Raw genomic sequence first — 12,466 nt, forward strand, 5'->3', positions numbered from 1 at the left:
TTGCCCCCACCACCACCACCACCACCACCACCAAAGGTAGAAATCAGATAAGCAGTTATGACCCTACAATGGCTCCTAAAAATAGTGAGAACACTCACCTACTGTGGATCTGGGTTGGGGCAGAGGAAGTGGTTCAGAATAATTAGCAAATTCTACCCAAATGTCTGTTAGGAATCCAGCCTTCAACTTCATCCCCTTAAGTGAGATTAGCTCTTTTGTGGGGTACTTCACACAGAGAGATATATTTGATGAGCCTGAAGTCAAAAAGGTGAGTTAATTCATTCCAATTTTTAAAGAGAAGGAAGTACCAATCAATCTGTTAGGTATTGATTGCAAAGTCTAAACTGAAATAATAGCTGTTCACAAAGGGCTCACAATGTAGAGGTAACACATTTTTACATACAAAATGGAGATGAAAAGTAGGGAGGGAAGCAGACACTAGCAGCTATCGGAGGGGGGCCTGACCAAGTCAAAAGAGATTTCATGAAAAAGGCAAACTAAGCCTTGAGGAAACTCATTGTTCTCCAGTGTTTTTAATGAGGACTTTTTTCCTCCTTCAAGCTTAAATTGAAGTTCATATGAGGTGCTTACAAAATTACTCAGTCACATGGAAATTTCAGAGCAGCAAGAGATAACATCTGCAGAAAGATACCAATGGGAGTAAATTAATAACTTCCCTCCCCCACACAAGTCATTGGGGAGTGAAGTGAATGGAAAATTGCTGAGTGGGTGGGAAAAATTGGGCTGCTCTTTAATGGGGCATGAGCCCCTTCATGACTTTGAGAGCCCTAGAGGCATGCTTGAGAGCTCACCTGCTACTAGTATTTCTCACCCTTCTCTGCTTAGCTGGTGGGGGAAATTGCTACTTCTACAAGACAGTGCTTCGAGATGGGAGTTTTTGGAGTTTGGGGACTTTTCCTTCTCAGGACCAAAGAATGGTGGGGAACGCCCTTCATTGTTAAAAGGGGCTTATTGACCTGTGACCCATTGAGGGGAATCAAACCTCTTCAGATAACCTCATTCTAAAAGCTGTAGCTAAGACAAAAACAAAAACCAAACCAGGGAGGTTTGGGAACCACCACAGTCACTTCAATCATTGTAACCCTCTCTCCTAAGTAAGAAAAAGTCTCAAATTATCTAATAGCAGGTTAAAGGATAGCTTCAAACCTGAACTGGAGAGATGAAGCAAGGAACAAGTTAGTCAAAGTCGTTCTCATGTGCCTTCAGCTTTCCCTTTGCTAACTATTTTCTCTTTCAACTAACCTCATTTGCCTAGTGGGTTTTTTAAAATTTGTATTCCTCTCTTTTGTTTTACATTCCCAAATGTATTAATTCCTCCTTAGCCTCCTAGATAGCTATCCCTTATCACAAAGCATTTAAAACAAACAAAATAGTTCAGAAAAATTAATCATATTTGTAGAGTTTCATACAGTCTCCCTTCTTTATTACCAAGCTTAATCATTATACTATCACAATTTTCAGTTATTTTGGTTTTGCTTAGGTCTTTATAGTATATATTGTTTTCCCAATAACTTGACTTTGCATCAGCTCTTCCCATGATTATCTCTATTCACTTTATTCATCTTTTTTTTTTTAGCACAATAATATTCTGTTTTATTCAGGTACCACAGAAACCACTTGTTTTGCCATTCTCCAATCAGTGAACAATTTTTTTTGATTTGTTTCGAATTTGTTGCTATTACAAAAAAAAGAGTACTTTTATAAACATTTCAATCTTTATGGGGATTTTGTTTTTATCAGTGACCTCTTTGAAGATAGAGGCAGCCTTGAAGCCAGAAAGACTTGGGTCTTCTTATATTTGATAAATTCTGGCTTTGTGAGCCTCAGCAAATTATTTAACTTCTCCATGCTCTATACAGTTCTCAGAAAAGGTACCATTCTACAGTAGAGAATTTCCTGTGCCTATAAAATGCCAGGTTCATTCCCTATCCCCTATCCCTCCTCAGATACAAGCCTTTTCAGATCTCTGAATCCAAGTGGATGGCCATCTTAGTCATTTTCTTTTGAATTAATTTCAAGTTGATTTTCTTAAGGATTGGACCCAACCCATGATTCTACTAACAGTGCATGAAGTACCTGTCTGCACAAGTTTGCATTTTCAAAACTGATTAGTTTCACTTTTACCATGAATCATTTTCAGATTTTAGCCACTTAGTTCTGTCTTCTCAAAGTGGTGAAAAGAAGGCTTTATAAAATGTTAAGTTCACATCCAAACTCTTCTATTATCACTCTGGGCAAGCCACTTCCTACTATTGTGAAATTAGAATTAATTTCACCCAAAACTGACTCCTCTGCATGTATATAATCCACGGATAGCTCACATATGATCTTGGGTAGATCACTGAGCTAGAGACTGAGGCAGCTAAAACTATAGATTAAAGAAGAGTGACTCATCTGTACTGATAGAAAAAATTTCTATATTAGGAGTGTCCTTTGTCAATGAAATCACAAGACTGAACCCAAAAAAAGGAGTTCTGTTATTGATAAATTCCAGCCCCTTCTTTCTGGTCATCCAGCAGGTGGCCTGCTGACCAAAGGAGCCCTATCTTACTCTGGGAAAATGGGGAAGGGGAAACCTTCCTGAGGTTTTTAACAACCATCTTTCATTAACTAAGCCTACATGAACTGTGATATATAAAGCTTCTGGCTTTGTGAAAGAACAAAGCTTGGGTCTATTGACTTGACTCTGAAAGCATGTTCTTTTTCATGAAACTATTGAAAGCTCTACATAGCCCCTACACGGGAATTTTCTTTTTCTTTTTCTTTTTTTTTTTTTTTCCTGAGGCAATTGGGGTTAAGTGACTTGGTAGGGTGACACAGCTAGAAAGTATTAAGTGTTTAAGACCAGATTTAAAGGAATTTTCTAATGTGGGATTTATCACTGAAAGAAAGGTGGCTACCTTTAACTCAATATCCATAGCCTTTTCCATCTTAGCCTTTCAGCTCTTCAATTGGTGTTATTCAGTCATTTCATTTATACCCAACTCTTCATGATGCCATTTGGGGTTTTCTTGGCAAAGACACTAGAGCATTTTACCATTTCCTTTTCCAGCTCATTTTACAGATGAAGAAACTGAGGCAAACAGGGTTAAGTATCACAGGGCTAGTATGTATCTGAAGTCAGATTTGAATTCATAGAGTTTCTGACTTCAGGACGGGACATTCTACCACTAAACCTAGCTCTTCCTCTTTTTGCCTTTTTGCTTTAATGGAAATTTCACTTTCTCATGTTAAGAAGCTGTGTGTTATCATTAATAACATCAGGAGGAACTAGGTTAAAATACTAATTCAGACATTTACTTAGCTGTGTGACTGAGTTAAAAATCTAACTTCAGACACTTAGTAGCTAGGTGACTGGGCAAATGACAACTCTGCTTGCCTCAGTTTTCTCATCTATCAAATGAGCTGGAGAAGGAAATGCAAACCACTCCACTGTCTTTGCCCCCCCCAAAAAACAAAAAACAAAAAAAAACTGGATTCACAAAGAATCAGACATGATTAAAACAACTGAATAACAACAATCAAGGTTTGTGGGTTGATCGCTCTGCTTCACTTATAGAATGAAAGTGCCTATTACCTCAGTGGACTCTTCAAGCTCAACAATCTGTGATCTTATCTCTGTCATCACCATGAGGTAGGGCAGGCTGGAAATAGAAAGAAAGAGTTAATTTGCTTAGGCTGCATTGTAAGAAAATTTGGGCATATCCCAAACCTGCAAATAATGACAGCACAACCCTTCTCAATGATGATAGAGTCTATGAAGAGACCATACATTTGATTCAAAGTCCAGCTCTAATATTGAATTATTAATTTTTCAGGGCCCTCAGGTTTATAATCAAAGTTCATATTTTTCTACCACCTTAAGGTTTACAAAGTGCTGTTTTCACAATGACCCCATGATATGGAGAATATATGTATTATCATTTAGCTAAGGCTTTGAAACTGATTTTCTCAGCATTATAGGTAGCTAATAAGTATTAGATATGGAAATCCATCCCAGGTCTCTCATAATTCTAACTTATAGAGTCCACCATCTGTAAACTCATCCTCACTGCCTCTTCATCTCTCTAATTATCTCTTCTGTTTACCTTTGGGGAGGTCATGTGATATAGGAGATAGAAGTCTTTCTGGGCATGGAGTCAGGATGCTTACTAGCTGTGTGACACTCTGGGCTTCAAATTCCTCATCTGGAAAATGAGGGAGTTGAGTCCAACTCCAAGGCCCCTCCAGCCCTAAAGCTATTTTCCTTAGAAGATATTGATATCTAGTTTCTGGGCTGCCCCAAGCCTAACTGTGCGAAGTTCAGTTTTCTATGGGGAGTCCTTGATTGCTTGGATCAAAAATTATCTGAATAAAAGGAGGGTTCCTAATTTTGTGGATGTGTCACTTTGTCTGTTAAAGCCTGTATCTTTAAAAGTAAAAAAAGAAAATCCATAGGAAGACAAATCAATCATATTGAAATACAGTTATCAAAATACTTTTTTTTTTTTAAAGAAAAGTTCATGGATCCCAGTAGTTCTCGGGAATAAACCCACTTAGACTTAAAAGAGAACCTAAAAGAAGGGCAGGAAAGGCAACTAGCTTCCTAAACTATGGGTCGCAATTCCCTGTGGGATATTGTAACTGAATGTGGGTGTCACGAGATTATGATTTATCAGTAAATGTTTGATTTGTATGCCTACTTTACATAGATGTACCTTGACCCAGGAATACATAAAAAAGGATTCACAAACAGAAAAAGTTTAAGAAATCTTGCCAGAGGAAAGAAGTAGAAGGAATAAGACTGAAGCTATAGTCAAGAAAAAGAGAGGAGGGAAGGGTTGCTGAAGCTGCAAGAAATTAAAAACAAAAATAAAAATTGAATGAGCAAATGGATAAAGACTTTTCTTCAACTCTGCAGCACCACCCCTCCCCACAAAGCTGAAACACTCTCCCCAGAACATCAGCAGGTCAGTTGGGCTGATGCCAGGCTCCAGGACAAGATCAATACACCTACTTCTGAGGGAAGGGAGCCTCTAATCTCTGAGGAGTCCTTACAGTCTTGTTTTCGCCCTCCCTCCTGGGGAAGGGCATCGGGAGCTGCAAGTGTGGGTAGCTGAGAGAGGTTATCAGGAAGCTGTTCTCCTTGCTTGGGACTGTAACCTCTAGCTTCCAAAAGACATGCCCAGAGTCCCTACGAGGGGTGGCCAAGTCCAAGAGGAGAACCCTCGGGGATAAGCTGAGAGCTTTTCTCCAGGATCCAATAGAGAGGCAGGTGTGGGGAGGAGGGAGGTAGAAGGAGCTATAATTCTGTCCTCAGGTCACAGTTCCAGCCTCTCTTATCTCTGAGCCAATCAGGTGGAAAGGGGCACATTATTTTTTCTCTCCTCCTCCCACCCCTGGGGGACCATTCACCAGCTCTGGGTGGTTGGGGCCGGCTGGTCCAGTCTGGTTCCTCAGCATATAAAGCTGCCCCCAACATCTTCAGCCTCTCCAACTTCCCCCCACCGCACACACACCCCAACACGCGGCCTACTTCTCCCCTCCTCCACATCTTGGCATCCCAGAACCCAGAGGGAGGCTTGCCATGGCTGAGCTGCCAGCTCCCGAGGTCTCCGGGGATCCTGCCCTGTGCAGCGGCCGGTTCACCATCAGCACCCTGTTGGGGGGGGAGGATGGGGGGCGACCCCACTACGGGCAGCCTGACCCACCCCCCGCCGCCTACGACACCACTCACAGCAGCACCTTCTACATGCGGACTTTTGGCTACAACACCATCGATGTGGTGCCTGCCTATGAGCACTATGCCAACAGCGCCATGCCTGGCGAAGCCAAGAAGGCCAGGCCCACCCTGGCCGACCTCCACTCGTTCCTCAAGGTAAGAGCCGAGGCTTTTCTGCCCCGGCCTCCCCTCCCCTCTTTCAGTGGCAGGGCGGGAAGGGCCTTTTCCTCCTCTGCCTTCGAGGCGCCCGCTGCCCACGTGTCGCCACAAGCAGGAGCGAGCGCCCAAGAGGCAGCGGCGGAAGCCGAGGCTCTCACCCCGTGCCCGTGCCCGCGTGACTTGTGTGCCTCCCCTTCTCCCTCAGGTGGGCAGGGAGCAGGCCTTTCTTCCAGCCTTCTGTACTAGTGCTTCTTGAACTGTTTCCACTCTACAAATTACTTGGGCGGGAGAGGGAAAAAGGCCTCCTCCTGCAGACCACTGTCGGTGCGAAGGCAAACTGAACCTCCCCCTCCCCCCGAAAGGGCAGAGCGCCGCTGCGTTAGATGAGGGGCAGTGAGCAGAAAATCACCCTCTCGCTTCCGAGCCAGCGCAAACCCGGAGGCAGGGAGTGCAGTCCCAGGGAGCGCGGGGGAGAGGCGGCTGCGGCCCGCGTGCAGCCTCAGGCTCCTCGGCCCTGGCCTTACTTTCCCCAGTTACAAAAGGCCAACGCGCCATCTGCCTCACGGGGCTGGTGTGAAGACAACATCCAGGAAGTGCGCGTCATTAGCCCCTGTCAGGGGTCTATACCTTAGGCCTCATGATGAGAACTATACTAACCCTAGGCGGGGCTCCCCATACCCGGTTCTCAAGGTCCCCTGGACCGCTTTCAGAACAGCCCCGAGGATACCTAATTCGGCAGCTCATCTGTAAAGCTTTCCGCCCCACGGCAGCCCCACGGTGCAGTCCCATCTTCTCTTCTGATCCTTTCCTCCTTTGGCCCACTAGCTCTTTCCTGGACCTACCAAACTCCCCATCCCGGGAGGGGGGGTTCCCAGAAGCACGCTCTCCATCCCCCTCCTCCTCCTCCTCACCCCTCTCCTCCCCGGAGGGCGACACTGAGCCACCGGCATTCCCAGCAGGAAGGCAGCCACCTCCACTCCCTGGCCTTTGAGAGCCGGTCCAGCCACGAGATGTCCGACGGGCTGGTAGAGGATGGCAGCAGCGCGGCCGGGGAGAAGCCCCCAGGGGAGCCAGTGCGATTCGGATGGGTCAAGGGGGTGATGGTAAGTGCACAAATTCACCAGGGACTCAGATCTCAAGGGCTCTTTAGGCTCTACTGATTACAAGCATGTGTCCTGCTGCCATATTTTAGGAACACTTTATCCTCCCCACCTAGGAAGACAGTGTGGTTCAGTGGCAAGAACCCTGAGCCAGACTCAAAGACCCATCCTCTAGTCTCATCTCAATTCAATTCAGCCAATATTCATTAAGGCTACATTATGTGCAAGGCATGGTTCTTGGCACAAGGGACATACATCAGGGTTCTTCTTGGGCTCTGTGAACAGTTTTTTTTAATACTTTGATAACTCTATATCAATATAACTGTTGAGTTTTAGATTTCCTTTATTTTATTTATGCATTTAAGAAGGGGTTCATAGACTTCCCCAGACTGCCCAAGAGGCCCATGGGATAAACCAAAACAATAGCAACAACAATAATACAAAACAGGAGCTTAAATTCTCAGAGAGGAAATATAACCTCTGCCCCAGACTCTGTGAGATCCAGTCACTTCCCTTTTTGGGTCCATGGTTTCCTCACTCACAGAGGTAGAGGTTGAACTGGGTCACCTCTAAGCATCTTTTAGTCCTGAAATCCTCTGTTCTAGGTTCCTCCCAGCTCTGGCATTTTGTGGTTCTTGGATGGCGGGTAAGGTCATGGATTTAGAATCTCTGATGCTTCCCTGGGCCAAGGAGGGCCCTTGACTTCTCAAAGGCCCGGGGTTAACAGAACACTTGTTCAGTCATTTTTCAGTCACACCTGACTCTTCATGACCCCATTTTGGAGTTTTCTTAGCAAAGACACTGGAGTGGTTTGCCATTTCCTTCTCCAGGTCATTTTACAGATGAGGAAACTGAGGCAAACAGAGTCACTCACTCACTTGCCCAGGGTCACACAGCTAGTAAGTGTCTGAGGCCAAATTCAGGTCTTCCTGACTCCAGGTCCGGTGCTCTCTCCCCTGCACCCAATGGGGCAGATTAAATGCGTCATCAGAGGCCTAGCTAAGATTAGGGAAGCTCATTACCACAAAACTGGCCACCAGGAGGTCATAGAGGTCACTCACCAAGGCAGAAAGGAGACAGGCCAGAAGGGGAAGTGAACAGACCGTGTGATCCTAGATTTTTCCAAGTATTGAAAGAAAATTGGCAGAAATAGAACTGGGAGTGAGAAGGTACTCCATAGGACCTCCTGGCCTGCTTGCTCATCCTGGGAAAGAATCCTCAGGAGAACACATCCCAAAGTTTTTGCCCTCCAACCTCTGCCTTGGAGTGTGAAAGGATGAGACTAGATGAGACTTTTGCTGTGACATTCATTATTCTATATTCTAATATTCTAGAATCTCACAGTATAGAGAGGCACAAACTTGGTTCCTAACTGAGTCTATTTCCTCAACTACAAAATCTACTCTTACTTCCCATGCAAACTATTGCTATCTTGTATTTCTTTAGTTGTTTACATATTATCTCCCCCATTAAAGAGGGAGCTCTTTGAAGGCAGCCATTGTTTTTACTTTTGTGTATCCTCATTACTTGGTACAGAGCCTGACACGTGGTAAACACATAATAAATGCTTGTTGACTGACAGAATGACAGATTTAGAGCCAAAAAACCTGGCTTCAAATCCTGACTTTGCAGCTTCTTCCTGCATCTTCCATTTTGAGCAAAATACTTTCTTTTTAGACTTGTTTCTTCACCTCTGAGATGAATGAGTTGGATTAGATCAGCTCTTCTTTTTTTTTTTTAAATAGTATTTTGTTTTTCCAATTACATACAAAGATAGTTTTCAACATTCACTTTTGCAAAAAAAAAAATTTTTTTTCTCCCTCTCTCTTTTTCCCCCCTTCCCCAAGACAGCAAGCAATCCAATATAAGTTAAACATGTGCAGTTCTCCTAAACACATTTCCCTATTTATCATGCTGCTCACGAAAAATCAGTAGATCATCTCTTTTTTAACCTTGTATACTATCCTATAATGACATGCTTCTAAAAGAATGTGTAGGGCTATAGAGAAGTTATTATCATTACCATTACCTTCATTGAAAAGTTTTCATGTGGCTCTCTACAACAATGAGGTGATTCACACCAGTTCTAATGATCTTGTGATGAAGAGAGTCATCTATATCCAGAGAAAGAACTGTGGGAACTGAGTGTGGACCATAATATAACATTCTCACTCTTTTTGTTGTTGTTTGCTTGCATTTTATCTTCTTTCTCATTCTTTTTCCCAATTTGATTTGATTTTTCTTGTGTAGCGAGATAATTATATAAATATGTATACATATATTGGATTTAACTATATTTCTATCATGTTTAACATATATTAGATTACTTGCCTTCTAGGGAAGGGGATAGAGGAAAAGGGGGAAAAATTGGAACACAAAATTTTGCAAGAGTAAATGTTGAAGAATTATCCATGCATATGTTTTGAAAAATCAAAGACTTTATTTAAACAAAAATATTATGTCCGGAAAAAAAAAAAAAGAAAGAAAAGTTTTCATTCAGCAGCTGATCATATGCCTAGGTCCTATTTAAGACTTGGTCTTAACCTAGAGATGTTTGCCTCAGGATAAAGGCTGAACTAGGAATTCAGAGACAAGGTTTATCACTTCTAATCTCATCCCAATTGAAATCAGCAAGTATTTATTAAGCACCCAGTAGGTATAAGGAATTGTGCTTAAAGCTGGGATATATATCAGAGGAGTTTCTTCAATTCTTCAGATTGGGATATTTACCATATAAATGAGATATCATAGTACAATTGTTAGCAGCTCATTCATATCAAAGGGGGATATTAAATGAATGACATACAGCCATAAAATGATATAGACATTATACAAATAAACATTGATTGTTGAATGATCTTTGGACATAATATTTGATGTTAATATTACACAAATATATTGTTTACTTTTAACATAGTATACATTGAAACATCCCCCATAAAATAATAAAAGGAGCTACATAGAAATAAAATAAAAACAATAATTTATAATATAATAATCTATGATAAAATAGAAATAAGAAGCCAGTGCAGGAAATTCAAAAACTGTAGTTACTGATAAAACCACCAGATGGCAGCCTTGTCTCAAAGAATCTGTGTCCTGATCAGCGTAGTCAATAGATCATTTAACGAACTATTATTAAGCTCCTGCTTTACCACGTGCCAGGAATTGTACTAAAACTGGGGATACAAAGAAAGGCAGAATCATGCTCTGTACCCTTAAAGAGTTCATTGTCTAATAGAGGAGACAATATGAAAAAAACAAAACAAACAAAAACTTATGTCCAAGGCCTATAAAAAATATTGGTAGAGGGAAAGTCTATTAATGGGAGAAGACCAGGAAAGGCACTCTATGGAGGGCTATATTGGAGCTGAATTTTGAAGGAAACCCAGGAAGCCGGGAGGCAAAGGGGAGGTCTGAGAGCCTTTAAGACTTCAGGGACCTTAGAATTGGGACAAGAACCTCAGAGATCATTGTATCCATTTTATGGAGAAGCAAACTAAGGCCTGGAGAAATAATGGGATAGGCTAGCCAGAAATTTAATGCCATCTTGGGCCACACTAAGACAGCCATAATGCTTCCAGGAGTAAGGAGATTATAGTATCATAGTTCTAGAATCACAAAGGATTTCTGCCTCCCTCGGAACCAATCTCATTTTATAGATTAGTGACTCAAAGGCAAAGGGTCCTCTGACTTCAAGGCCTCCTATAAAATAGTCCCTCTCTTCTTTGCCCTAGTCACACCCTATGGGGTATTGTATTCAGTTGTGGAGATCAGGGTATAGGAAAGACACCGGCAAACTGGGTAGTATCCAGAGTGGGGCAACCAGCATGAGGAAGGATTTTGAGTCCATGTCATGAAAAGATTGGTCGTAGGAATTGGGAGTATTTAAGTGAGAGAAGTAGTGACTCATGAGGGACATGAGAATTATCTTCTAATAACTGAAAAACTGTCTAGTAAGAAAGGAATTTGACTTATTCTGTTTGGTTCTAAAGAGCAGAGCCAAGAGCAATGGTTGATAACAAGAAAAATGTCCTAACAGAGCAAGGCAGAGGTCACGGCTCAACCTCCTTGGGGAGTGGCTGCATAAACAATCATCTGGAATGTTATTGTAGGGATTCCTTTTGGATAGAGATCAGGTGGAAAAAATCACTACTTTTGCAAAAAAAAAAAAAAAAAATTGCTTCTAGTCCATAAATTCTATGATTAAGATTAAGATCACAGAGAAAGGAAGGGATGGATAAGAACGTGAACCCAAATCTCCCAACCAGTAGCCCAGGTAGCCATCCAAACATGATTTCCAATTCACACACTGCTAACCAGCATCCTCTTCAGTGCTCTACTAGAATGAAAAGTAGGATTGAAATGGATAATCAAAAAAAAAAAAAAAAAAAAGACAATCCCAAAGTCACTTCTATGAGATCTTTTATGAGATTTTAGAGGGCAACAGATTTCTTTTCTAAGTACATTCTCTTAAAACTATATTTGATATGATTGCTTAGCCATATGTAATAGACAAGAAGGATTTAATGGGAAACTGGACAGTACAGGGGATCAAGTACTAAGCGTGAATTAGGAAAGCCTGAGTTCAAATTCTACCTAAGGCATTTACTAACTGTGTGATCCTGGCAAATCATTTCTATTTGCGTCAGCTTCCTTAACTCTAAGATGGGAATAATAATGTCATCTAACTCCTGGATTGTTGTGACCATCAAAAGAGATATTTGAAAAGCACTCGGCACAGTAGTATTGTGGTTCATAAATATTTATTACTTTCCTTCTTAAAGATTATTTATGATATTCCCCCCAAGCAGATTTTTGTTCAGCCGTCCAGTCATGTCTGATTCTTCATGATCCCATGGATAATAGCACTCCAGGCCCTCCCATCTTCCACTATCACCCAATATCTGTCCAAGTTCATATTCATTGTTTTCAGGACTTTATCCATCTCATCCTCTGCCATTCCCTTTTCCTTTTTCCTTCAATCTTTCCCACCATCAGGGTCTTTTCCAATGAATCCTGTGTTCTCATTATATGGTCAAAGCATTTAAACTTCAGCTTCAATATTTGACCTTTGAGTAAACAGCTTGAATTAATTTCTTTAAATATTAATTGATTTGATCTCTTTGCTGTCCAAGGAATTCTTAAGTCTTTTCCAATTCAAACGAATCAATTCTGTGCACTCAGCTTTCCCATAGTGTAGCTCTCAGTGCCACACAAAGCTTTGGAAAAAAACAAAACTTTGACTCTACGGACCTTTGTTGGCATCACCTTTGTAAGGTGCCCACAAAGAGCATGACCTTGCCAACAACTAAAAGCACCAGCTTATCTGGCTTTTATAATTAATTCTATAATCCTCTCCCCTTTTATCTCACCCCTTCTTATACTACTCCTGGAACTGGAAGCCTCATCCTGGGTTCTTTTTCTTCTTGCCTTTATTTGGGAAGATGTAATATGTACTTCTCCAGCCCCATCTTTCTCTCCT

The 12,466-nt window shown here is 41.9% G+C and overlaps 1 protein-coding gene and 1 long non-coding RNA gene across 2 annotated transcripts in view; one reads left to right on the plus strand and one right to left on the minus strand.

Annotated features, from left to right (window-relative positions):
* Positions 1-102: 102 nt before the first annotated feature.
* On the minus strand, positions 103-5,156 carry LOC127547066 (uncharacterized). The gene is made up of 3 exons (XR_007950060.1): positions 5,018-5,156; positions 3,599-3,665; positions 103-254 (listed from the first exon to the last, which is right to left on the minus strand). It is a non-coding gene; the product is annotated as an uncharacterized LOC127547066 (long non-coding RNA).
* Positions 5,157-5,371: 215 nt separating this feature from the next.
* The window catches only part of SLC12A3 (solute carrier family 12 member 3), a 48,448-nt gene continuing 41,353 nt past the window's right edge, over positions 5,372-12,466 (plus strand). The window contains exons 1-2 of the mRNA XM_051979891.1: positions 5,372-5,878; positions 6,841-6,984. Of these exons, the coding sequence (XP_051835851.1) occupies positions 5,588-5,878; positions 6,841-6,984 (435 nt within the window). The 5' untranslated portion in view covers positions 5,372-5,587. The remainder of the gene's footprint in view (positions 5,879-6,840; positions 6,985-12,466) is intronic.

Source organism: Antechinus flavipes, chromosome 2 (genome assembly GCF_016432865.1).
Source record: "Antechinus flavipes isolate AdamAnt ecotype Samford, QLD, Australia chromosome 2, AdamAnt_v2, whole genome shotgun sequence".
NCBI lineage: Eukaryota > Metazoa > Chordata > Mammalia > Dasyuromorphia > Dasyuridae > Antechinus > Antechinus flavipes.